Below are 26140 nucleotides of genomic sequence, written 5' to 3'. Positions count from 1 at the left end.
GGGATTGCATTCAATCTGTAATTCATTTGGGGTAGAATTGACATCTTAGCAATATTTAGTCCTCCAATCTATGAATACAGAATGTCCTTCCATTTATTGAAGACTTCTTTGATTTCTTTTAGGAATTGTTTGTAGTTTTCTGCATACAAGTCCTTTATATCCTCATTTAGATTTAGTCCTAGATATTTGATTATTTTAGTTGTTATTGTAAATGGAATTTTTTCTTGATTTCTTATTCTGATTGTTCATTAGTAGTATACAGAAACATTACAGATTTTTGTGGCATATTTTTTTCCATCCTTTCACTATCTTCTTAGTTGCATCTTTAAATTTAAAGTGAATCTTTTATAAATAACATATAGTTGGGTCATGTTTTTTATCCATTTTTCCAAATGCTGCCTTTGATTGGAGGGTTAATCCATCTATATTTAAAGTAACTATTAATAATGTAGTATTTAGGCCATTTTTCTATTTTGTCCTTGTTAAGTTTTATATCTTTTATGACTTATAAAAGTTATTTATCTTTTATATCTCAATTCTTCTGTTAATATCTACTTCTGTATTTACCTGGTATTTTGAGTTGCAACATTTTGACTCCTTTCTCATATCTCTCTAAATATGTTTTTCAAGTATTTTCTTTGTGATTATCATAGGGTTAAAATTTAACATCCTACACACATAACAATCATATTTGATTTGACACGAACTTATCTTCAACTACATAAACCTTTACTGTTCATCTACCCCTTCATCCCCCCACCTTTTTTTGGTATTTGTCATAAATTATATCTTTGTACGTTTTATGTCCAAAACCACCAATCTATCATTACCTTTTACACATTTGCATTTTAATGCCTATAAGAAGTCAGAAGTGGAGTTAAATACCACACAATACAGTACAATAGTACTGGCATTTATAATTACCAAATGGTCACCTTTACCAGAGGCCTTTATTCCTTTATGCTGCTTTGATCCACTGTGTAGTGTCCTTCTCATTTTTAATCTGAAATACTTCCTTCAGCATTGCTTGTAGGGCAGGTCTGGTGGTGATGAATGCACTAAGTTTTCATTTATCTGGAATGTCTTAATCCCTTATTTTTGAAAGACAGTCTTTCCAGATTAAAATTTGGGGTTGGAAATTGTTTTCTTTCAGTACTGTAAATATTTCATACCACTGCCTTCTTGCCTTCATGGTTTCTGATAAGAAATTTGTACTTAATCTTCTTGGGAGCCTCTTGTTCAGAACTAGTTGCTTTTCTCTTGTAGTTTTCACAACTCTCTTTGTCACTGACATTGGAAAATTGTCTTACTAAGTGTCTGGGCATGGTTATCTTTGAGTTTACCCTGTTTGGGTTTCATTGGGCTTCTTGAATGGACCTATTCACATCTTTTTTTTTAATTTAACATGTTTTTTGCAATTATTTCTTTGCTTATTCCTTCTGCCCCTTTTTCTTTTTCTTCTCTTTCTGGGACCCCCATAATTCATATATTGGTATGTTTGATGATGACCCATTAGTCTCTCAGGCTCTGTTCATTCTTTTCTATTCTTTTTTCTTTCTGTTCCTTAGCCTGAATCATTCCAATTGTCTAGTCTTCAAGATCATTGATTCTTTCTTCTGCCACATCCAATCTGCTGTTGAAGCCATCTAGGGAGCTTTTCATTTCAGTTATTGTGTTCTTCAATTCTAGTAATTCTCTGAAGTGATTTCCACATTGTTCATTTATTGTTTTCCCCATATCCTTTAGTCTTTTCTCTGCATTTTCCTTTACCTCCTTGAGCATACTGAGGATCATTATTTTAAAGTTTCTGTCCTTTCATTGACAATTTCTGGATTTTTCTCTTCTCTCTTTGGATGGATCATAATTTCCTGTTTCTTTCTTTGTCCTGTAATATTTTATTTTACATTTTAGTACTTTAATGTGTTAACTCTGGGGTTTCATCTCTGAGCTGAAGGTTTGTATTCAGCTAGTGTTTTGACATAGATTTTCTTGATTGCCAAATGCTAATCAAAACAAGCAAGGCGAAAAGCGCCTTTCAATTTTTTTTTTTTTCAAATTGGCCTGCTTTGGTTGGTGGTCTCCTTCTGAGCTTAGCCCTCCCCTCAAAAAAGTCAGCCCAAAGCAAATGGGAAGTGCAAGGTCTTCTTTGTGTTATCTAATCCTGTATAGAGACAGAGTTTCTAAACCTTGTTTTTCCAGATTTGTGCTTGCTAGAGGCCTTAGGAATTCCTGATAAACCATTTACAGGAGTTCAAGTGAACACCCCCTCTATTCCCTTTGAAATAAAGGCTTCTCCCTTCCTGAATGCTCTCTTGAGTGATTTAATGCAAGTAGTCCTTTGCCCCAGGCTGCTTCAACTTAATTATTTCTCACAGTGTCCCAGTTGTCTACAAGCAGCTTCTCTTTTCACAGGACAAACTCTGTGAAGGGAGTGCTCATGACACATTCCTTGGCTCAGTCTCTCAGACTTCCACCTGATAGAGTGAAACTGCCATACATGCACCCCAGTAAGTACACAGTGGCCACTCTGCTTCCTCTGGCACAGGTCCAAGGTCCCACAATGTGAGCACAAGCTGGCTCCACCCTGTGTTGTGAAGAGGGCGGACAAGAACCAGCAAGGGCACCAGGAGCATCTTCTGTGGCTTTTGAAGCTGTGTTTTCTTAATTCATCACTTGCCCTGTTAATGCAGCCCTTTAACTTCTTCTGTAGTTTTGAGGAACATTACTGTCTTTATGTTTCCTTTGCCTCTTTGCCTTAGGGGGATTGGAACAATGGTTGCCCTCAGAGTTGTCCCCAGAGATGTGAAGTACCTGATCAAAGGTAGAGGTCTGGGATCAGACCACACAGGCCAGAGTTGGAAGGACTAGATCTTTAAGGCCCACCATGGAGCCAAGAAGCTATATCAGGAGCCCAAGTTCCATTCCCAGTGCTGCTGGACAGGAGACTGGGGAAAGGGGAGTGATGGCTGCTGCAGGGAGGGTAAAACTTACTTGCATTTATCACAAATTACCAGTCTCTTCCTCCTTCTCCTTCCTGAATGCTGCCATGTGTTCCCCTACACTCTAGAGTTTCAAAACAGTTGACTCTGACAGTTCCTTCCAGTTCAACAACTATTTTGGAAGAGGGACTGATTCTTGGAGCTTCCTATTCCACCATCTTCCCACAATCTTCTTGCCTGTCCTGTTACCATGATTTTTCCCTTGATGGATAACCAATTATCAACATCTTTTCACTGAATCCTTTTACTATTTATTGATCTTCACTATCAGCTCTTTCTAAATCAGTTTTACTTCCTTAATGCTGCTGGAAATGCAAAATACCAGAAATGAGTAGGCTTTTATAAAGGGGATTTATTAAATTACAAGTTATAGCTCTAAGGCCACAAAAATGTCCAAACTAAGGCATCTAGAAAAAGATACCTTGACTCCAAAGGAAGGCTGATGTCTGTCACATGGGAAGGCACGTGGCTGACATCTGCTGGTCCTTGTTTCCAGTTCCATTGCTTCCAGATGCTGATTCCAGTGGCTTCCTCTCTAAGTATCTATGGGTTTTCACTTAGTTTCTCTGGGGCAAAGCTCTGGGTTCTTGCTTGCTTAACATCTCATGGGAGGCACACGGCAACATCTCCTGGGCTCTACATCTTCAAACCTCCATGTCTAGGCATCTGCTCTCTCTGGCAGCATTCCAAGCATCTCCAAATGTCTGCATCTATGTCAGCTCTGACTTCTGCCTCCCTTCTGTCAGCTCTCTCAGGTCCTGGCATCTCCTGGGGCTTCTGCATTTCCAAATGTCTGTGTCTGCATCTGTGCCTCTGTCGCTTCTGAAGCTTCCTTCAAAATGTTTCCCCTTTTAAAGGACTTCAGTAAACTAATCAAGACCTGCCTTGAATGGAGTCACACCTCCAACTAATCAAAAGGTCACACCCACAATTGGGTGGGTCAATCTCCATGGAAACAATCTAATCCAGGGTTCCCACCATAAGCAATAGGTCTGCCCCCACAGACTGAATTAGGAAAAGAACATGGCTTTTCTGGGGTACATAACAGTTTCAAACTAGCACAATATCAGTTTCCCATATATAAATATTGATTTATGGTCTCTATTTTATTCATGCATCTAATGGATGGAATTCAAAACTGTCTGTAATTTAGTTCATGGTAACATACCACTGCTAATTTCCTGGTTTTGATAGTTGCCCTATGGTTATGTAACATGACAGAAAGCTAGGAGAAGCTGGGTAAAGAGGTACATTAACTCTCTGTACTGTTTTTGCAACTTTTCTGTTAATCTAAAATTATTTCAAAATGAAATGTTAAAAGAAACTGTTTATTTTCATTTTCAATCTGTTATATTTAAGTGTATCAGCTGCACTAGGTAGGATTTTTCTAATCATTTTATCCACCATATTTCCAAATTGAAAGCCAAGCATTAACATTTTAAAAACATTTTTATCAGCTTTCTCTCTTCACCAATATAAGGATATCCTTCCTTGTTGGCAATCATTTAAGATATGTTCTTTGTTTATATATTATATACCATACCGATTCTATTTTCATTTTAGCTTCTGGAACTAGTTCTGCCTTTCTTTTATAATTTTCTTTAATTACCTAACTCATAAAATCCATTGCTAACACTATTAGAATTGAAACTGGATGATGAGGATTGTGTTTCAGTTTGATTATTTGCATTCTGTGTTGGCCTCATCAAGACATTTAGCCTCTGGGAGTGGGAAAAATAATAGTAATGGTAGTACCCAGTCTCATCTCTCCAAAAGTTGTTATGAGCACCAAACCCTTCCTGAATCAATTTCTCTCCTTCCCCTGGATTCCCAAGCATCAAACCCTCTGAATTTTCTTCTGCCCCTCTGGCTTTTCCTTCTCAGTCTCTTATACCTCTACCCACTGCTTCAACTCTGGCATTTCCAAGAGTTTGATCCCTGTATTCTTTTTTTTCAACTGTACATTTTCTTTTCCTGAGACACTCACTCCCCTTTCCTGACTTTCAATATACCAATGACCCCCACATTTATACTGACAGTTTCAGAACCTTTCCCTGAGCTCCACATTTATATATTCAGGCACCTTCTAGATGTCCTCATTTGTCTGTATATAAGCATCTCAAGCAAAACATGTTTTACACTGAACTCTTCATTGCTCTCAAGACTTAACTCTTATCTTAATTGTCTAACATAGGGGACTGATTAATTAAATAGTGAAAATACCCATGAAACCCAATGTAACCATTTTAACTAATGCCACAGATGAATATTTACTAAAGTGGAAGGTATCCTCACCATAACGTTAATTTTCAAAAGCAGGTTACAAAACAATATGTGTAGTATTCTTTATCTACAGAACAAATTTGACCACCTCTCTCTCCAGACTAATTACCTTAAGTGGTTCCCCATAATCTACAAAATAAATACAGCAAAAATATCAAAGCTCTGGTAATTAATACCTTGTTCGTTCGTCTCTCTGGTCTCAACTCCCATTACTCATACATACTTATTACCGAAATACTCTCTGACATACACCCATGCTATTTTATGCTTACACACATTTTCACATGCCATTTACTCTATTCAGAGTAGCTTTTCCCTCTTTGATCACCTTTGAAGGCTTTTGGGGGGCTCATCTTCTTTAGGAAGGTTTCTCTGACTTTCTCCCAATAGAATTCAGTGCTCTTTCTCTCTCTGTACCTGTCTAAACAGCTGCTAATGAATTTTCTGTTGTATATCATAATTACTTCCTCAAGTATTAATAATCTTAAAAGACCAAGGGTTTCTTGAGAATAGAAATCTGACTGATTCACCTTGTTTTGCCCTCAGTACCTATCTTACTGACTCAGTCACATTAGTCACAGTATAAATATTTGTGGAACTGAAATGAGAGCACATATAAAAGCAGAGAATATACCATAGTAGAGAACTCTGAAATGTAAAATAGTATTGTTGCTGTTTAAATTGACAGTATAACAAACTGACATTTCAATTCAGTATTACAAAGAACAAAATCTTCAAAATGGGGTTGCTTCCCTAGATTAACACACTCTGGCTATGTAAATTTTGAATCTAATAATAAAGTAAGATATATATATATATATATATATACAGAAAATAAAGAGGACTTATGCCAGAACTTAGTAAAAGTAAACAAAAGGATATATTGGAAATAATTTGACAGAGACTTTGTAACAAGAACTTAATGAGATTTACTACATCTTATATGACTTGGATTTCCCTGAGCCTTATCCATTTGTGAACACATATCAAACCATAATAATGATAACCATTCAGTAAACTAGCTCATATTCCCATCCTCATAATATAAGATTTGATATCCCTCCATTCCAACTTCCTTCTGAGTTCCCAAGGACTGGCTCACATACAATCCAGAAAATGTCTTTGCATGAAGAGCTTAGATTTTAATGTCAACATTTCAGGCAACAACAGCAAAAAGAGGTAAAGACAGAAATACCCTTAAAAATCCCTTGTATCACCCACCATCGTGAACCTGCTTTTGTGTATTCAACTCTATGTATAAATATGCTCCCACAAACATTTAATGTTTATCATAATGTATAATATTTTATTTCATAGAATGATTATATTCAGAAATTATCACTCAAGTGTTTCCCTCCTTGGAATACTTCAGCAAATTAATGAGGATTTTAGCCTGTTGGCCCTTCACGTCCATCATCTTCATTTCCACCTTCTGTAGATGACTTTACTGGTTCATCTAACTCTTCCTTAGCCTCAATTAATCATTTGATTTCTTCCTGGAAGGCCTAGAGGATCACCCATTAGCCTGGCAGATACGTATTTTTTTTTATTAATGATCAGGAAAATGCTTAACATCTTTCTTGAGTTTGAAAAATAAGCTTCAAACCTTTAATGGCTATTGCTGATTTGACTGACTCCATTCATTGTCTGTGGACTTAAGCTTATTATATAAAATGGTAGGCAGAAGTGCTGGCACTTGGCATGATTTAAATTTCCATTATCTTTTGTTTTGGTCACAAATACTGTAGAATCCAACTATGTAGAATGCCAGCCTAATAAAACCTTGCTTTCACTCTGCCAGTCTCTGGTCTCTGCTTTCCCTTCCAAGGACTGGGAATAAGCCCCAATCACTAGAGCAAAAGGAATTCTCTTTCTGCTAGTGTAGTCTGGATACTCTCTTAGGGGTCCCAAAGCATCACTTTCCTAGGCTGACTGTGTTTTAAAAGTAGTTGCTCAACAGAGCATCTTTGAGTTGTGTCTTTATCAATTGATTTCTGTGAAACACTGTGCTTTCCTCAAATAAATTCTGCAAAATCCTGGCCATGGCTGTCACTCCTAAATTGTCTGCCTCTCCCCTGAGCACAAATGATTGCACTGTGTCCTCTGGGATATAAGCTGCCTGTCTCTGGATGAGATAAATCCTTTCCTGAATCAGGAGTTGCTGAAATGGATCCCATTCAGGGCTTTGAGCCTTCCTGTGTCCCATGTTTGCTCATCCCCAAGTCAGAAGTAGATTAGAAGTGATTTGCAAGTTTCTTAGTTAATCTCTTCCACCCAGAGTCAAGTGGATTCCATGAGTACAGTAAGAAGCAGGATTTCCTCTGTACTCACCAGGAATGTCGATTCTTGTCATGTCTCTTAGCCCCCTGGCTCTCACCCCTCCCCCACACACAAATATAGCTTATGGTCCTACATCTTCCTTCAAGGCAAACACTTATTATCTTCAGGTCTTCATAAAATTTTGAATTTTATTAAGAGCATCTGGCTGCAGTGTCTTCTCTGTGGATAAATATGGTTTGTTTCTTCATGCCCACAGAACTTCTTACTTTCTTCCTTGAAAACAACTCACATGAAAAAAAAAATACTTGCCAGCTAGTTTTGCTTTCCCCCAAATTATTTATTTATATTTTAATTTATTAATATGCTACCATTACTTATGCCTCAGAGCACATTTGCAAAATTAAAAACAGTAAAAAATAAGGCAGACAACATGCAGAATATAGTTTAAAAAAAAAAGAGCATGGTTTCTGAGTACATTAAAACCTCCTTAAGCAAACCACTAAATAAACAGAGAGATGGATATTTACTGTGCCCCAAAGGGAATGTACAAGTTTCATAAAATCAGTGACCCAAAACAGTCCAAGGGTGCAAAAGTTTCTAAAAGTGAAAGGGCGCTTACCTTGTAAACACAACAATGATGGTACTAGAATCTGGTATCTGATTTCTAAGGTTTCTCTGTATTCTGTCTCAAAACCTCAGTAATATGACTTAGAGTAACTCACACACAGTAAATTCAATAAATAAGTAGTCGTTTTCTTTCAACATGCATACCATTTCAACTCTCAACTTCTAGGTTTGCTTATGTTATTCACCATCTCTGCAAGCCTGTTTTTTTTCTTCCAAGCTTGGGTTTTCTTTATCTAAGTAACAATGTATAGAAAATTTGCCTTCTTTTATTGGTGTACATGTGTCTGTTAGTTAATCTGTGGAGTATGAAAATGCATCTGCATATTTATTAAACAGTTATTTCTGGTCCAAATTTTTTAATTAAAAGATACAAGATGATTATTTGGAAAGCACAATTCAGTTGAGCCCTAGAGCAGAAATATCAAGGTTCCTGTGAATTAAACTACTGATAAATTCTATAACGAAGTCACCCAACAAGTTCAGATGACTGAGGACAAACATGTATCTCTAAGAAAATATCTATCTTACAGGCAAATAAAAGTTACATTTGTATAGATGCTTTTCCATAAGATTCAGGAAGGATAAAGAAGCATAAAGTAGGATTTCTGCCCTTGAAAAACTTACAATCTTACTAGAGAAAGAATAAATAATTTCCTTTACAGAATATTAAATCATATATTTAACCATGGAGGATGGCTGTTCACATGCATACGTGCTCTGAAACACCTCCTTGAGAGAATGATAGCAGGCCATAAAATTTATTTATCTTCCAAACTGACAATTGTGAAAGTGGAGGGGGCCCTATTAATTACCCTCAGATAACAGGTATGGATTAGGGTTGTCCTGCAGGGGCTTAGGTATGGGGTCAACCTAAACGTGGGGCCAAAAATGTGGGCATCACCATGCTGACCACACTCCCCTGACATTTTCTCCTGTGCAAACCAGCCCTAGAAAGCATACTTTCAAGACGATGATTCATTGAGGCAGCCTACCGTGGGGGGTAGGGGTGAAGGAAAGAGCTGAGACACTACGCTTTGCTCTTCCCTTCTCCTCCCGCCACTGACTGACTGACTCTCTTTCGAATGTCCTTGTGCATATATCTTGGTTGGCTGGTCCCACATGTTTCTGGACAAGATATTCAGCCCACTTGTCCTCATGGGTCTCGAAAACCTGGCAGCCCACACTGGTCCAATCAGGTAAGAGGGGCAGCATCCTGGGATCACCTCCACCTGTTCCTACAGCGGGAAGCTGTGGGAAGCAATTTCTTTTACAAGTGGATGGAGTCAGGCCGTTATACTTTATTCACGATTGTCAAGACCACCACACCTTATTTCAACTACTCCGATAGAAGCTCTGTGATCCACAGCTTTGTACATCCTTCCTGTCTCATGCCTCCCTTTACAGTGCCCCGCATGAAGCCAGGAGTCAGCAGCTTTTGATTGAGACACGAGAATAGATCTGAGGGAAAACAACTATCATTACCCTCCCTCCCAACAGAGAAATATCTCAAAAGGAGCAAACAAATGTCCTATGTACCATAACTTACCTCCCCAGGGCACATTTTTTCCCTAGAGGAATGTATTTCTAATGTTTACATTTTTTAATTTTGAGTAGAATGTTTTTTAATATGTGGAATCCCATTTTAATTTCAATCACACATCTATGCCCCCCTTTCATTTAATAAAATCATTCAGCAAGGATTTATTGATCACCTGCTATGTGCCAGTCACCATTCTAGAAAGCTTGGGAATAAAGCTAGGAGCAAAACTGCAAAAATTCCTGCTCTCATAGAACTTATAATCATTCATTCATTTAATAACCATGGTGTGATTGCCTTCCTTGTATAGTTCTCTGGTGGATTCTGAAATGTGATTCCTGCCCTCCACAAAATTATACTGTATCAGAGATGTTGTTAAAGATTACCAATAACTAGCAAGGCGGAGTTAAAGAAGGGCTCTGTTCCAGTTTGCTAGCTGCCGGAATGCAATATGCCAGAAACGGAATGGCTTTTAAAAGGGGGAATTTAATAAGTTGCTAGTTTACAGTTCTAAGGCCGAAAAAATGTCCCAATTAAAACAAGTCTATAGAAATGTCCAATCATATGCATCCAGGGAAAGATACCTTGGTTCAACAAGGCCAATGAAGTTCAGGGTTTCTCTCTCAAGTGAGAAGGCACATGGCGAATACAGTCAGGGTTTCTCTCTCATCTGGAAGGGCACGTGGCAAACACGGTGTCATCTGCCAGCTTCTTCTCCTGGCTTCCTGTTTCATGAAGCTCCCCAGGAGACATTTTCCTTCTTCATCTCCAAAGGTCGCTGGCTGATGGACTCTCTGCTTCATGGTGCTGCAGCATTCTCTGCTCTCTCTGAATCTCCCATTCTCCAAAATGTTTCTTCTTTTATTGGACTCCAATAAACCAATCAAGACTCAGCCAAATGGGTGGAGACATGTCGTCACCTAATCCAGTTTAACAACCACTCTTGACTAAATCACATCATCCAGGGAGATGGTCTGATTACAGTTTCAAGCATACAGTATTGAATAGGGACTACTCTACCTTTATGAAATGGGATTTTGATCAAAACATGGCTTTTCTAGGGGGCACACTTCCTTTCAAACCAACACAGGCTCTAAGAGAGGATTTACGAGTGAAGTGTTCTGGTGGGGTGGAAAATGAGAATCTCTAAGTAAAATAAGGATTACAGAAGGCAGCACCAAGCAAGCGTCATTTTCATTCTGGTGAGACAAAACTATACTACCTATATTATAAGTTTTAAAAGTTAAGAAAAACTTTAATAACAATGAGAAAGATGAAACACATTGAAAGCAATCTACCTAACCCTGTTTGGGTGCAAACTTCTCAAGGAAGCAGTGTGAATTGAATATTCCTAAATATCAGTTTTAATACCTGGGCAGAATAATAATTGGCGAGCTGGCACTTACTGAGTGCTTCCCAAGTGTCAAGAACTGCTCTACATGCATTACATATAATAGAGCATTAATCCTCCTGACAACCCTATGAGGTTGGCAACTATTATTATCTGCATTGTAATACCAGGAAACTGGGGCACAGCGAGGTTAAGTAACTTGCCAAAGTCATACAACTACCAAAAGGCAGATAGGGAGGGATTCAAACAAAGACAGTGTACCTCTGAGTCTTTCTCAGCCTGTATTCTTTATTGCCTCTCTCTCAATTTGATGAAAAAAATTTATCCAAAGTTATTTATGAGTGATAATACTTCACCTTCCAAGAGAATAGATATGTTTGAGAAAGACTGTTCAATACCTCAAAAGTATCATTTTATGTATCTAATGTATCATTTTATGGAATTTCAAGTCACTGAGGGAAACATTTTTGGAAAGGGACTTTTTGATGACTCTCAAATTGCCTTGGAAAAAATTAGGTGCAAAAACAAAATTTGGTGCAGAATGGATACACTTGAATGAAGGTACTGAGAAAAAGAAAGGTCGAATCTTGATTCGAATACTGAATGGAAACCAACCTAGGTGGGTTCATAGTGGAGGAAATTTGGGAACCCGAGTACAAGCAAATCATCTTGGAAAGAAAGAAAAGAGATGCAGGAACAGAGGCATGGACTATTTGAAGGGGCCTAGAAAAGTACTGGGAAAAAAATCTGAGCATATCACAATCTTGCCACATGTCCACCATGAGTCTATCACTCACAAAAATCAGGAAATGCTTACATGTTACTTGTATAATGCTCTGCTGTTTCACAAGAAAGAACCAGTCCTCTGCCAGTGAGCTGCTAACATTTGGAAAACAGAATAATGTATCATGTGTAATTTTCCACAAAGAAGTGTCATTCGTGGTGATGGTGTGGTAATTATTGAAGTTGTTTTATACTTTGGATTAAATTGAAAATGCTGCATACAAAATTGTTTTAGGACAGGCCACAGTGGCTCAGTGGCAGAATTCTCACCTGCCATGCCAGAGACCTGGGTTTGATTCCCAGTGCCTGCCCATGCAAAAAAAAAAAAATTGTTCTAAAGATCCATTCCACTTGGGTCACAAGTGCCCTACGTAATAATTTTGACCATATTAACATGGAGATATTCCCCAGGTATGCACTACCTCTCTTCTCCCATACAAACAACTTGTCTGGCTTCCCTTCATATTAGTCCTATACTGTTAGGAGACAAGCAAAGTTCACCTGAGTTGGAAACATCTGACTCAGTTCTGACCACCAACATCTCCACATTCACCCTCATTATTATTAATAATAATGTATCAGCCTACAATTTGTAGATTATTTCAGAGATTTCAAGTTTTTCTGTGTACCAGTTCATTAGTTGTACACATACATCCTGAATATAGGTTTTATATCATCTCCATTCTAGAGATAGAACATAAAACATTAGCAATCAAAACTTGGATTAAGTGACTTGTCCAAGGTCAAACATGTCATAAAGGAATAAGATCATGGCCCATTGCCTGGGTTCAGCCTTCACAGAGGACCACACAAATGATAGTTCCCCTTTTTTTTTCCCTTTCCTTTCTCACTTCTCTGTGCTTGGATTATTCCATCTCAGGGAACATTTCCTTGCATGAACATACTCTTCCAGCATTGGGTGATTTTCTTCTAGCTTGTTTTTTGTGTTTCATTTAGGAGCCAAAAAATTACCCTGCTCAAGACTCATAAGTAAGAATGATGCTCTTGACAATATGATACTAATAAAGAAATGCTATGAAGTAAAATCCAACCTAAAAATAATTGTTCCATCACTTTTAAAGACCTATAATTGCCACTCAAAATCTCCAAAAACATCTCCATCCATAGGTGTGTAGGTTGTCATGGTGACTGACAAGCATAATTAGTATGTTGATTTTTCTGGCCAGAGATGCCAAATGTCCCACAATGCTTAAGACAGTTCTACACAACAGAATAACATAATGACCTAAAATTACCAAATGTACCCACTGTTGGTAAATATTGAAAATGAAACTTGCTTCTACTAATTAGAAAATTTAGAAGCATTAATTCATTTTACTCTTTCATTTGGTTTTATTTCATTGGTAGAGCACTGCATAATTATTAAATGAGTGTCATTTATGCAACCTCTGGTATAAATGGATGTTCGTAGGCAGTACTGGAAACCTAACTACAGTGTATATGTATTTTGATTCTACTTGGAAATGAATTTCAAGCCCCACCAAACCAGCCTACCATATTTGAGCCTGCCTGTGCCAGCTGATCCCTCTTTTCCTCTCTCTCTCTCTCTCTCCTTCTTTGATGTAGTTCTCAGACTCTTGAGAAATAGGGAGCAGAGTTTATGATTGTGGTTCAGTTGCATAATATGCTAATACCTCTATATATTCTGCAGCATCATTCTAGTTAAGCAGAAATCAGAAGATACAACAGCAAACAGAAAAACCTTGTGTTTTTATTTCCTTACTTCTAGGGAGTAGCGAGATAGCTCTGGCCATTTTCACTGTAAGCCATTCTTCTTCTGTCAATTGGTCTATTTTCTATTCTGGGAACTTTTCTTTCTAACTGCTTTACATTTTATTTTGGTTCCAGAAAGTAGGGCAAACTATGGAAAACAAAGTTAAATACAGCATTCTCCATTACTGAGAAGCCAGATGCTCCTCTAGCTCTTGTCCCTTTTCAGGATGACCTAAGAAGACATTCTTTATTTCCCCTAATCATTCCCTGTCCTTTGATTCCACATGAAGTTGGATAAAGCTTTCAATGATCCTGTTCAGGGTTAGAGAAACTTTCTAGGTTTTCGCTTATTTGAAAAGGGCTCTCTCTGCTGGTGAGGAAATGTTCCAAGGATGGGGTCTCACGGGAGAACCTGAGTTCTGGTAGGGCAGGAGATAATTGCAGTAGGAATGCCCCAGATGTAACCCTTCAAGAATGAAGGCAAAGAAATCTCTGATGTTTCTCAGGCCCATCAACACTCATTAGAGAGTCAGGGCAGCAGATTATTTAATTTGATTCTGGCCTGTGTTACCAGCTAGTCTCCACTAAAGAGTTACTCTGTTGGCTTCAGGTCAAGCCCATTATTGTTTTATAATTATTTATGGTTTCCTTGAACATCGGATATTAGTTCATTCATCTGGAAAGAAGAGAGAAGTCAGTTTTAGATTTTCCTGTTTGCACAAGATTTATAGGACACACTTTATGGAAACTGCCCCTGGTCTGACACAGGTCATCGAGGTCTGAGGAAATGACCGTCTTACTAAGTTAAGTGCCTCCTCGCATGTCTTTATTGTTTGACTCTTCCCTTAGGAACGGTGCCAATACCTCAATTTCCTATTTTCCTATAGTAGACGCCCTAGTTTAGGCTCATCCCTGGTCTCTCAGAACCCCCACAGTGACCTCTCTATTCCAGTTTTCTCACATACAAATGCATCCTCTACAGAATGGCTAAGGTTATCCCTCTAAACTACAGCTCTGCCCATGCCACTCTCCACTTAAAACCCCTGAAACTGCTCCCTATTACCCACAGGATAAAATCCAAGCTCTTTCATGCCTGGCTATCACCTTCTTTACCTGCTCTAAACTCACCTAAATGGTGCTGTTGGGGTTCCCACCTTCCTCCTGACTCTGACCTCTGCATCTGAGTTCACTATGCCTAGAATGCAACCTCACTGTCCCTTTCCTAGACTAACTCTTACTCATCAGTCCCTCTCAAGATAGGCTCCTACAGGATCCCTCCCTGAACCCCATCCCTGAAACCACCAGCCATCTCAGCTGCCTTAGTGCTCTATAATACCTTGTGCATATATCAATTATTCTAGTTTACTGGCTGTATATAATTATCTGTTGCATGTTTGCCTCCCCATTTGACTTTGAGAATAAGAAGTGGCTTATTCATCTTAGAACCCCCATCTTTGTGGAATGAATGAATGCATGAAATGTGCAAATATAAGCCCAATTAAAACATTATTCAGATCTTTCTTATATCCAGATGGTCCATTTCCCAGACCATCTTTATCCCAGAAAAATGATGTTCAGCTATCAAGGGGTATAGGGGAACAGCGCTTATAAGCCAATGCCTAAAAAGCAGAGTAGAGATGCTCCTAGCATGCTCCCAGATGGATGGAGGCTGTCACTATCCCCATTTGTTCCAGTTTGCTAGCTGTTGGAATGCAATATACCAGAAAACAGAACGGCTTTTTAAAAGGGGAATCTATTAAGTTGCAAGTTTACAGTTCTAAGGCCATGAAAATGTCCAAATTAAGGCACCAACAAGAGGTTGCCTTCACTCAAGAAAGGCCAGTGAAGTTCCGGGTTCTAGTCCTTCAACTGGAAGGACTTGGTGAAGTCTCCAGGCTTCTTGGTTCATGAAGCTCCCCTGGAGGTGTTTTCCTTCTTCATCTCCAAAGGTCTCTGGCTCCATGGGCTCTAGACCTTTTTCCAAATGGTTCCCTTTTAAAGGGCTCCAGTAAGCAACCCAAACTTGAATGGGAGGAGACACATCTCCATGGAAAACATCTAATCAGAAGTTACCGCCCAAATTGGGTGGGTCACATCTCCATGGGATATCAAAAAGCTCCCACTGAGCTATATTGAATGAGGATTAAAGGGAACAGCTTTTCTGGGGTCCACCACAGATTCAAACCAGCATGCCATTCGACACAAGCCTGTGAAGTCCTGGCTAGATAAGGGCCCTTTCCCCTCATGGAAACCAGATCGGCAGTGGTTGAGCTTTTAAAACTAGAAGTTCCCATGTTTTTCTGCATGCCAAAAAAATCTTCATTTGTTCCTCCATACTTACAGGACAAAGTCCAAATTCATCTGCCTCAAATCTAAAACATGCAATATTCTATCCCCAACATAACTTTCTTCCTTTCTTACTGTGCACAAATCCACTGTCTCTCCTCAGATGCTACCTAATAGCTTCCAACTTCACTGTTCTTGCATGTGATAGTTCTCTGACCAAAAAAAAAAAAGTGCTCAATTTTCTTTCTAACCACTTACAAATAATTCCTCAGGTCCCAGGACAGAATCTGTGCATTAAAACCGAAAGTAATTATTACTCCCTTTAAAATCCTCCAGCACTTATGATCAATATTTCTTAATTAACATTACATGCTTAACATTTGCATGGTTCTTTATGAATATAAAATTGCCTTATATTTTGGTTAGGTTTTTTTTAAAAAATGAATGTCATATTCATAATTATATTGGAAGCCCATATAGCCCATCAGCACCATGGTCCTTATACTTTTCTGAATTGCTGTGACTCCAAGTCTTGCCTATTGTAATAAACATAATAAATATTTTTTGATAATGTTGATAACCCCACTTTTGGGCTCCACCCATGTTTCACCCTTACAGAAAAAAAACTCAGAAATAAAATCAAACCTGGATACATAATCTGAGTTGAGCCCTATTTATCCAGGCCCCTTCACCCAGACGTGTATTTCCTATAGGAGTAATAGTACATCACTTGCTATGGCCAGGAAAGCAAACATTGACAGCATCAGATGAAGAAACCAGAGCTAAGAAGAAATGTCTGCTGGTTAGACAAGTTGGGTGGGCACAAGGAAAGAGGAGGAGAACTGGGCAGCAATGGGCAGTAGTCATCTACCCCACTGTTTAATAAACCACCAGAAATATAGTTTCTAGAGAGTGCATCAACAGTCAGCAGTCTGGCAAGAAATTAACATTAGGGAAGTCTAACAAAGGATAATGCAATCTCTCAAAGGATGCATGGGAAATAATAGCAAATGGAAGTAGTACAGAGCTGAGGTTAAGGGTCTGGAATCCAGTGCCAGGTATGTGGCTCCAATGTGGCTCTGTTGCCTACATTGTGGAGAATTCACTTCCTTCAACCTCAGTTTCCTCATTTCACAAGACTATGAGAGTCAAATAATGTATAAAAGCACTTACTGGGTACATGGTAAGCATTCAATAAATACTGGTTGCTGTTACTTAGTAGTAATAGCAGAGCTATTATTGTTGTTGCTATTTGTTGTTGTCATTATCCATTGAGAAGATGTGAAATCCCAGACTAGGTAATCAGGCAGAAAGCTTCAAGGAAAACTCTCATCCAGTACTAGGCACTCTTGCAGGTGCAAATGTAACTAGAACTCCGTAGCAATGAGAGTCTATACCTGCAGTCAAGGCAGGAATCTAGTAAGTAGAATTCAGCTGCTAAAGGTAGACTTGGTCTCAGGGACAACGTCCAGTTGTTAGTATTAGGCACAGAGGTAGATTTGTTACAAAGGCCCTGAAACCAGACTATAACCCCCTCAATGCCTTTCAAATACCAAGAGCACTGCAGAGGCTGACCCTCTTGATGAACACCAAAGGACCACAGGGAGGGAGTGTAGAAAAGGGGTGACTAGTACAAAGCCCAAACAAAAGCAGATACAAATTACTGAGCCCCGAGCATTTACCAAGAATCGTGCAAGGCATAGTCGTGGCAGGCTGTGTGCATGCTGTCAGTCTAGAGCAGCGCTGTCTAGTAGAAGCTACTGTGAAGATGGAGAGGCAGTGCCATCCAATATGGTAGCCCAGCCACGTGTTGCTATTGAGCCCTTGAAATCTGCTTCTTATATCCGAGAAACAGAGCTTAAATTTAAATTTTAATTAAATATAAATAGCCGCATATGGCTAGTGGCTACTCTATTGGACAGCATGATTCTAGGGAAAGAAGGCGATAAGTAAATCAACAAATAACTGCAAAATGTAAAGCTGATGAAGGAAATTCATAAGGTTCTGATGAGGGATGGTAGAACAAGAGAACTGAGATAGAGTGGTCAAGGAAGGCCTCACTGAAGAGGTAATCATGTTTAAGCCCAAGTCTAAAGGCTGGGATCTTGAGAAGGAACAACCAGATGGGGAATTCAAGGAGCCACTTGCACAAATGTTCTACGGGAGGAAAATTCTTATTGTATTGAAACAACTGAAATAAACTACACTTGACTGGAGGGTTAGGGCAGATGCTCGAAGAAAAAAATCAGGAGGAAATCAGGGGCAGCTACTCAGACACTTGTAAGCCAAAAGAGGAGTTTGGATTTTATTTGCAGTAATTTACACTGATATTTTTAAAATCATCACCGTGGCTGCTGTGTGGAAAATATGTGAGCTCACAAAAAGATGTGTGTATGTGTGTTTGCATGAGTGAATGTGCTAGTTCAACTCTTCTCCCTAATCAGAATAAATAAAATATCTTTAATATTATTGTATATTTATGTTCAAAAAGAATACATACTTTATATGAGTATTAATTCGTACCAAAAAACAGTGAGATGTATGTACGCATATCTTTGAGCTTTTTTAAATATAGGGGAAAGGAAACAGCTTCCTAAGTACAGTGATAATACAGAAGGATTCTGTGGTTAGAACTATCCAATAGACACATTTCTAGAAAGTACTATGCCAGTTATATAATTGAAATCACTGTATAAGCAGACCTTATGATTATCATTAGAGTTTTAGGAGAGGTCAGTTTCTGATTGTGGAAGGAAGAAAGAGAGAAACTTACACAAGTTGAAAAGACAACCACGAAACTGAATTACTGGCAAGAAAAGAGAACTCACGGAAAAATATTAAAGCAATTGGGGTTAATTTAATTAGCCTAGGGAAGACAAGATTGATACATTATTGTGAGGATATTTAGAGTTGCCATCCAGAGGGTAAGGTCTGGTTGGGTTGCATTAACACTGGAGAGAGAACTAAAGCCAAGACTAACGCTGCAGAAGAAGCTATTTATGGCTGCGAAACTCTGGAATCAGTGAGCAAAGCAGAGCAATGTCCTTCTCTGGAGGTCTTTAAAACAGAATAGATTCTCATCAGTCTCATTTGAAAGGTTTAAGTGTGATCCTGCCTAAAGGCAAGGTGATGAACGAAATGACTTCTCAAGGTCCCAGCCAGCCAGCTCTATGCGACCACACAGCTGATAGCGTGCTGTGATTGTCTTTTGTTTACCCATGTCTTATTGTTTTACACCACCATGTGGCCACAGTAGGGATGTCATAAATTTTGAATCCGAACATAGGTGTTCAGAAATGTCAATAGTATAGTATCATACGCTTAGAATTTCACAGTCTGTTTAGAAATACTAAATCTGTACAATCTCTTGGCATGAATATGCTAATGCATCATGATCCTTTTATGGTATTAATTTGGGAAATATAAATGGCACCTATTTTATTAATAATGACATGTCAAATTCTTTCATTACGTATTTGCCATTCTATAGAAACAGGATTTGACTCACAATCAGCTGAGATCAAGACATCTAAACCTTTTTCTGTTATGTGTATATATATATTTGAAAGCCAGATCCTGACCTTTTAACATTAACAGATATATTAAGTGAATTAAATGTGACTTCAGAAACAATTTTGTAAAACAAATTCTGATATAGTATCAAAAGAGCAGTAAATTTGTTGCAGGGAAGCAATAACTGTTGACATAAACCACCAGGTTAAAAATAATTCTGGATACAACACGTTAGGCCAATGTGCCTCCTGGTATCTTTCCGCTTTAATTTATGTAATAAATACATCAGCATCCATTAACATTTATGAAGTTCTCATATGAGATGTTGCATTGGATTGTATATTGGACAAATTAAATTGACAAAATCCACCCTGTGGCTCCATTACCATGCCACCTCTACTACAAAAGCATTCTCTTAAATATGATCTAAGGACCAGGCTACTTAGGATCCTAGTAGGCTAGGTAACTTTGTAAGCCCCACTATTCTGTGTAGCATAGAGTTTAAATATATTTTTTACTTTAAATAAATAAATAAGATAATGTGTGGTCATCAATTAACTCAAAAATATTTATTATGTGAATACCATATGCTTGGTAAAGTTTTAGGCACTGTCTATACAACAATGAATTAAACAGACATAAATCCCTGCCCTCAGGGAGCATACACTCTGGTAGGCCAACATTTTCCGTAAAGAACCAAAGAGTAAATACTTTAAGCTTTGTGGGCCATAGGATCTCTGTTGCAACACTGTAGTGCAAAAGTAATCATAGACACATAAATAGATGAGCACAGTTGTATTCCATTAAAATGTATTTGCAAAAACAGGTGTCTATCCAGACTTGGCCCACAAGCCATAATTTTCTGGCACCTGCAGTAGAGGAAGACAGCAATAAACACTACCAAAACTAATAATAATAAAATAAATATTGTGTTGCATGGTGGTAAGTTCTATGGAAAAGGTAAAGAAAGTATTGGAGTGTAGTCAGTGTAGTCCTCGCTTATATGAAGATGAGCAAGAGTCACGGGCATGTCCAGAGAAAGAACACTCCAGAGTGGGACTGTCAAGTACAAAACCCCAGAAACAATAGCATCCCTGCTCCAGCAGGGTGGAAAGTTTGGTGGTAGTAGAGTTAAGGAGACAATAGTAGAAAAATGAGGTAAGTAACATGGAAACAGATATTATAGAGCCATAAATACCAGCTGAAGGAGTTTGGTTTTAACTCTGAGCAAGAGAGGGAGGCTTCAAAGTTTGCAGCACAGGAACGACAGGCACTGGCTTAGCATAATGGGATCCCAGTGGCTGCTGTGTTGAGAATAGATTGATGGGGAAGCAGGAACTCCAGGTTAGAGACAATTGCGGTAATCTAGGTGAAAGATGGTGGCCCAGGTCGTGATCCTGGAGGTGGTGAGAAGTGGTAGAATTCTGAAACAACCTGTCCAGGGCTTTATCTTAGATTGGATAAGGAAGGGAAGAGAAAGGGATGAATCAACGATGATGCCAAGATTTTTTGCCTGAGAAACCAGATAGATGGAGACTACTGGAGATTGGGGGAGGAAGAGAAAGGAGGAACTGATTCCCACTTATGGCGATGCTAGGTTTAGGACCTATAGGTACCCAAGGAGAGATGCCTACATGGCAGCTTCTACAAGAAAAGCCAGGAAGAGTTTGGGATTCAAGGTATAGATGTAAGAGTTATCACACATAAACATTATCTATGAGCCAGGAAACTGATGAAATCACCAAGGGAGTGAGTATAGAAAGAGAAGGGGACCCAATATTGAACCCTGGGGCATTCCAAATTAGAAAGTTGGGGAGATGAGGAGATAGCTCCACCAGTAAGGTAGGAGGAAAACCAGAAAGTATAAGGTTAGGGAAGCCAGTGGGAAGGTATATAATGGAGAAGGGAGGGAGCAATTACATCACTTGCACCTGAGAGTGCATGTAAAAGTAGGCCTGAGAATTGAACCACTACATTCAGCAACCTAGAGACCATTAGTGGCATTGAAAGAGCAGTATCATTGAAGTGGGAGGATTGAGAGACCTACTGGAGTCAGTTCAAGAGAGAGCAGGAAGAGCAAAATTAGAGCTAGGAAGTACACTCAACTTTTTCAAGCTTTGTTTTTTAAGCTAATAACTGAAAGGGAAGTGGATCAAAGAAAGCCTCTTGGGATATTTGTTTTGTTTAAAGATGGGAGAAGAAAAAGGAAAATCAACAGAAAAGAAACAAGAGAGTGGAAGAGAATTCCAGGGCAATGTCCCTGGGCAGATGCAAAAGAATGGGACTGTTGCAGAAGTCGGTGCATTGGGTTTAGATTCCACTATGGAAAGTACTTCGCATGGTGCTTAGAAGGATCGAAGGCCTAAAACTGACAGATATTAAGCCACTGTCACTTGAGGGGTGTTGGCTAAGATGACCTCACAGTCCAAGCACAGCCTGACATTCATTCAAGAGTGATGAAGCTAAGTTGAATAGAATGATGACAACAGAACAAAGACTGTTAGAAGCAACATTGAAACACGTTAATTAGGATCTAGTATATTGGTCTAAAGTTAAATAAGATACCCAAAGGAGGGAGAATGTAGAGCTATAGTTTGCATGCAGAACCAATATCCCAGTAGATGCTGTAGATGCTCAGTGGTTTAATTAATCACCTTTGCCTTTTACAATGCAGGATGATGAGAAATACCTGCCTCACACAACTGCATGGTATAAGGTTATTTCTGTGCTTGTTTCATGTTCTTCCCCTGTTTTCTCCTGACTCATAAAGGCTGAGCTGAGGGACAGTGTCATGATAGAGAACCAGAAATAAGAGCCTGACAAAGGAAGGGGGTGAAAAATCATAACTACCATTTCTACTAGAGTTTTATTTTGTAAAAGCTGCCAGAATGCAAAACTAGAAATGGAGTGGCTTTTATAAAGGGAATTTAATAAGTTACAAGTTTACAGTTCTAAGGCCATGAAAATGTCCAAATTAAGGCAGGGTAATAAAAATGTCCAAATTAAGGCATCCAGGGAAAAATTCCTTGGTTCAAGAAAGTCAGTGATGTTTGGGGTTTCTCTCTGAGCAGGAAAGACATCTGCTAGCTTTCTCTCCAGGCTTCTTCAATAGCTTCCCTGAGGGCATTTTCCTTCTTCATCTCCAATGGTCTCTGGCTATATGGGTTCTGTTGGCTCTGTTAGCTCTAAAACTTTTTCCAAAATGGCCTCTCTTAAAGGACTCCAGTAAGCAACCCCACCTTGAATGGGTGGAGACACATCTTCGTGGAAACCATCTAATGAAAAGTTACCACCCACAATTGGGTGGGCACTTCTCGATGGAAACAAGCAGAAAGTGTCCACCCAGCAAAATTGAATGGGGATTAAAGGACATGGCTTTTCTAGGGTACATTATAGCTTCAATCCAGCATAACTAGAAAAAAAACTACAATCTAAATTTGGGTACCTAACTGGTTATCTAATTTGAACATAGCTCTATGCCATGTGTTGAAAGCAATACATCACACTTATGAAATACATCTCAGCAAACATGGAGCTATACGATTCCACACTTAATTATTTAATACTAATGTCCTTTTGCTCTTGACTGAGGCATATCTCTGGAAGAAGATTTGAGTCCCTAGGTATAATAAAATTACACTTTAAAAATGTAGGAAAACCATTTGACAACACATTTTTACAGAATAAGTAATTTTTGAAAAACATTAATAAAAATGTTCAAAATTTTAATTTTCCAATAAGAAACTGAAAACAAATGACCAATAGCAAAATGTGGTAAAACCCTGAAACCCACTCTCTCACAATTATTCCAATCTAAAGATGACAGTTACTAACATTAAGCAATTCTTATCGATTTAGCTTTTCTTGGACTCATGTCACCCTGTCTAATCCAGGATTATTCTCTTACATTTTTTTGCAGGTTTCAAAATTTAGAACTCTGCTCTATAATTTTAGTACCATGTGTTACATTGCCCCTAAAGAGAAAACAGTGACTGAAATATCTAAGGGGCCATGTGGCTGGAATATATGGAAGCTGGCATCTGACTAATAACTGCCATTAAACCAAGATTCACCACTGCATGCGCTGTCTAATCAGTCCTTTAACTCAGTGTTTGAAAGGCACTTTTGCCCTTTTCTAACTTATATGACTGTTACAACTTGTTTTCTACCCCATACATGTTCACACACAAAAATCTCCTAGCTCTTTTTATCTTATCATTAAATTAAAGCTTTGGAAACTAGAAAGGATTCTTAAAAGATTAACTAATTTTTATTTAGATTATTGTCATTTACTTTGAAATGTCAGTGGACAGTTTCTTTCCAACACTACATATGTATAAAGTATTGAGTTGAATATTCCTCAAAATCTCAAAATAGCGGTATTTGTTTCCATTGTTGATTTTTAAAGTTCTTATTTTTGTCTTTCCCTAGCAAGAATCTGAACAATTTATTTCTTTGAACAGAGTGCTATCTTAAGTTTATAGTGGCTGTGCCTTAAACAAACTATATTTAGGAAGTAAATTTTCTAATTCAATTTACAATGATGTCAAGAAATAACACGTATCTGCAGGCAAAGATAAGGAAAACATTCGGGGGTACACAGTGATAGCTCCACTTCAATAAATAAACTTTTGGTACTAGTGATTGGGTACACAGGATTATTATATGTTTAATTGGCTAATGTGACAATTTGGAATTACTTCTAGTCACATTTAATTGGGTTTGGAATCTTTATAGAAAAGAAATAGAGAGGCTAGCAGAGAAACAGTCGTAAAAGTGAACTGCTTCCCCAAAGGATGCTAAGCAATGAATTAATATCCTTTGCACAATATTTTTTAATATCCCCTCAACTTAATAAGACTAATGCAGTGGTTGTACGTACTAGATACTAAAACCAATTCAATTAGACCCAAATAATTGTTGAATTGGAAATTTTTTATTTTCAAGTTTAAGAAGGCTAAATTAATCAGAGGTGAATCACCTTTAACTCAGTTAAAGTCTGAAATATGTTTAAATACCAGTATAATAGCTATAGATGCCATGCTAGGTTTGAAGGCATTTTAGAGCACATAAAATATGTTAGTCTTTAAATGCTTTGAGACGTAATAAGAGGAAACCAAAACAAAGCATTCTCTCATAGTCTTTACATATTCTTAAATATGTGCAAATAGAAGAACCTTCTGGAAGAAAAGTGACATTTCTTTTCTTCTACAGTTTTGATTTAGCTACAAAAGCAAACAAAATAAAGCCCTACTTTCTACATTCTGAAATATGCTTCATGCTTTGCTTAATATTAGTCTAGTCAAATTTATACATTAGAATATCTTCTTACTCAGTATTGTATACTGCCTGTTACAGTTTTCTCTCTCTCTTTTTTTTTTTTTTAATTCTCCTCGTCTGTAGGAGTGCCATGATTGCTGACTACATGTTCTGGCTGTGTGGAGGAAGCGAACAGTACATAAGCAAACTCATCAAGCTGTACTGGCAGGTAAACATCGATGTGCCAACTGGGGAGGAGGTGCTCATGTCATTTTTAGACCCCAAACGAAGGCCTGCTGCGTAAAAGACTGCTGAAGAAGGTCACTCTGGGCATAGCAATCAGAAGGACACTACACGGTAGTAATGTATGAAAAAGGAAGTAGATATTCTGAGACTAATTTTAAGGGTACAATTCAAGACTGTTAACCCTTGGCCTATACTTCAGTTTTACAATCCAATATAAATTGTAGGTGTCCCAAGACCTATTTTTCCAGAAATGCTGCTATAATGACCTGATCCTCTACATCCTGAAAATTGTATTTTCATAGATTTTTGTTTTTCTATGGCCAGTAAAAGCAGATGCTAGAAGTAATATCGATTACATCATAAAGGAAAAGGCAAAGATCAGTTGTACCTGTTAGAAACCATTTAACATTTAGAACAGACTGTAGATCTTATTATTCAAAATGGCAGCAAGGCATCATACCAAGAGCCAATTAGATGTCAAGAACAGTCATAATTTATGAGAATTTATAAGGAGGATTTAGAATCTACTAATTCAATCTCCTTGTAATATACAACTCTCCCTTCAAGTTGTTGATAAATTTCTATGGAAATGCATCCAAAATTAAGAGCTCTCTTAACTCCAAGAAACAATATCCAATTTGCTAATTATTGAACTTTTCCTGAGGTTAAGTTGATAACTACTTCCTTAAAACTTGCATCCAGTCATTTCCAGCAGGGCCATATAAACCAAACAGGGGTAGCCATTTCCAAATGAAATTCTTCCAAATATTTGAAAATTGAACTCACTCCTTCATATCATATTTTCCCATGCATTTCAAAACAGTTTTATGTAAGCAAATATAAAACTTTGAGCAAACTAGAATATATCTGCTAAAATACTAATGTGAAAATAAGAAATAATCAACAGCCTTTTGGCTCTTACTGATTTTTCCCACCTTTCCACTCCTGTCTCTTGGCCCCCAGTTTCCTGTCTCTCTATGTCACGTTATATATTCATTATGTCTCCATTTTCCCTCCAAATCAACCCCTTCTTACACAACAAAGAAAAAACTCGCTGGATTCTGACCTCCTTAAAGATCTATTTTCCAACTTGACTTTCATAGTCATATCAGGTAACTTAGGTGGTCAAAGGACATTCTACCGTTCAGGATAGACATCCGACCCTACTTGAAGGATTTGGAAACAATAACAACTGAACAAGATAACATTTAGAAACACTATAAAAACTTTACTAAGTATTTA

General features: G+C 38.1%; 1 protein-coding gene across 3 annotated transcripts in view; it reads left to right on the top strand.

Moving 5' to 3' along the window:
- SPATA16 (spermatogenesis associated 16) overlaps positions 1-26140 on the top strand; it is a 271504-nt gene that overhangs the window by 131333 nt on the left and 114031 nt on the right. For all 3 annotated transcript variants that reach the window (XM_077161061.1, XM_077161062.1, XM_077161063.1), the window contains one exon: positions 24797-24881. In XM_077161061.1, the coding sequence (XP_077017176.1) occupies positions 24797-24881 (85 nt within the window). The remainder of the gene's footprint in view (positions 1-24796; positions 24882-26140) is intronic.

Source organism: Tamandua tetradactyla, chromosome 5, assembly GCF_023851605.1.
Source record: "Tamandua tetradactyla isolate mTamTet1 chromosome 5, mTamTet1.pri, whole genome shotgun sequence".
NCBI classification, from domain to species: Eukaryota; Metazoa; Chordata; class Mammalia; order Pilosa; family Myrmecophagidae; genus Tamandua; species Tamandua tetradactyla.
The sequence above is the reverse complement of the archived record's forward strand: the minus strand, read 5'-3'. Positions and strand labels throughout refer to the sequence as shown.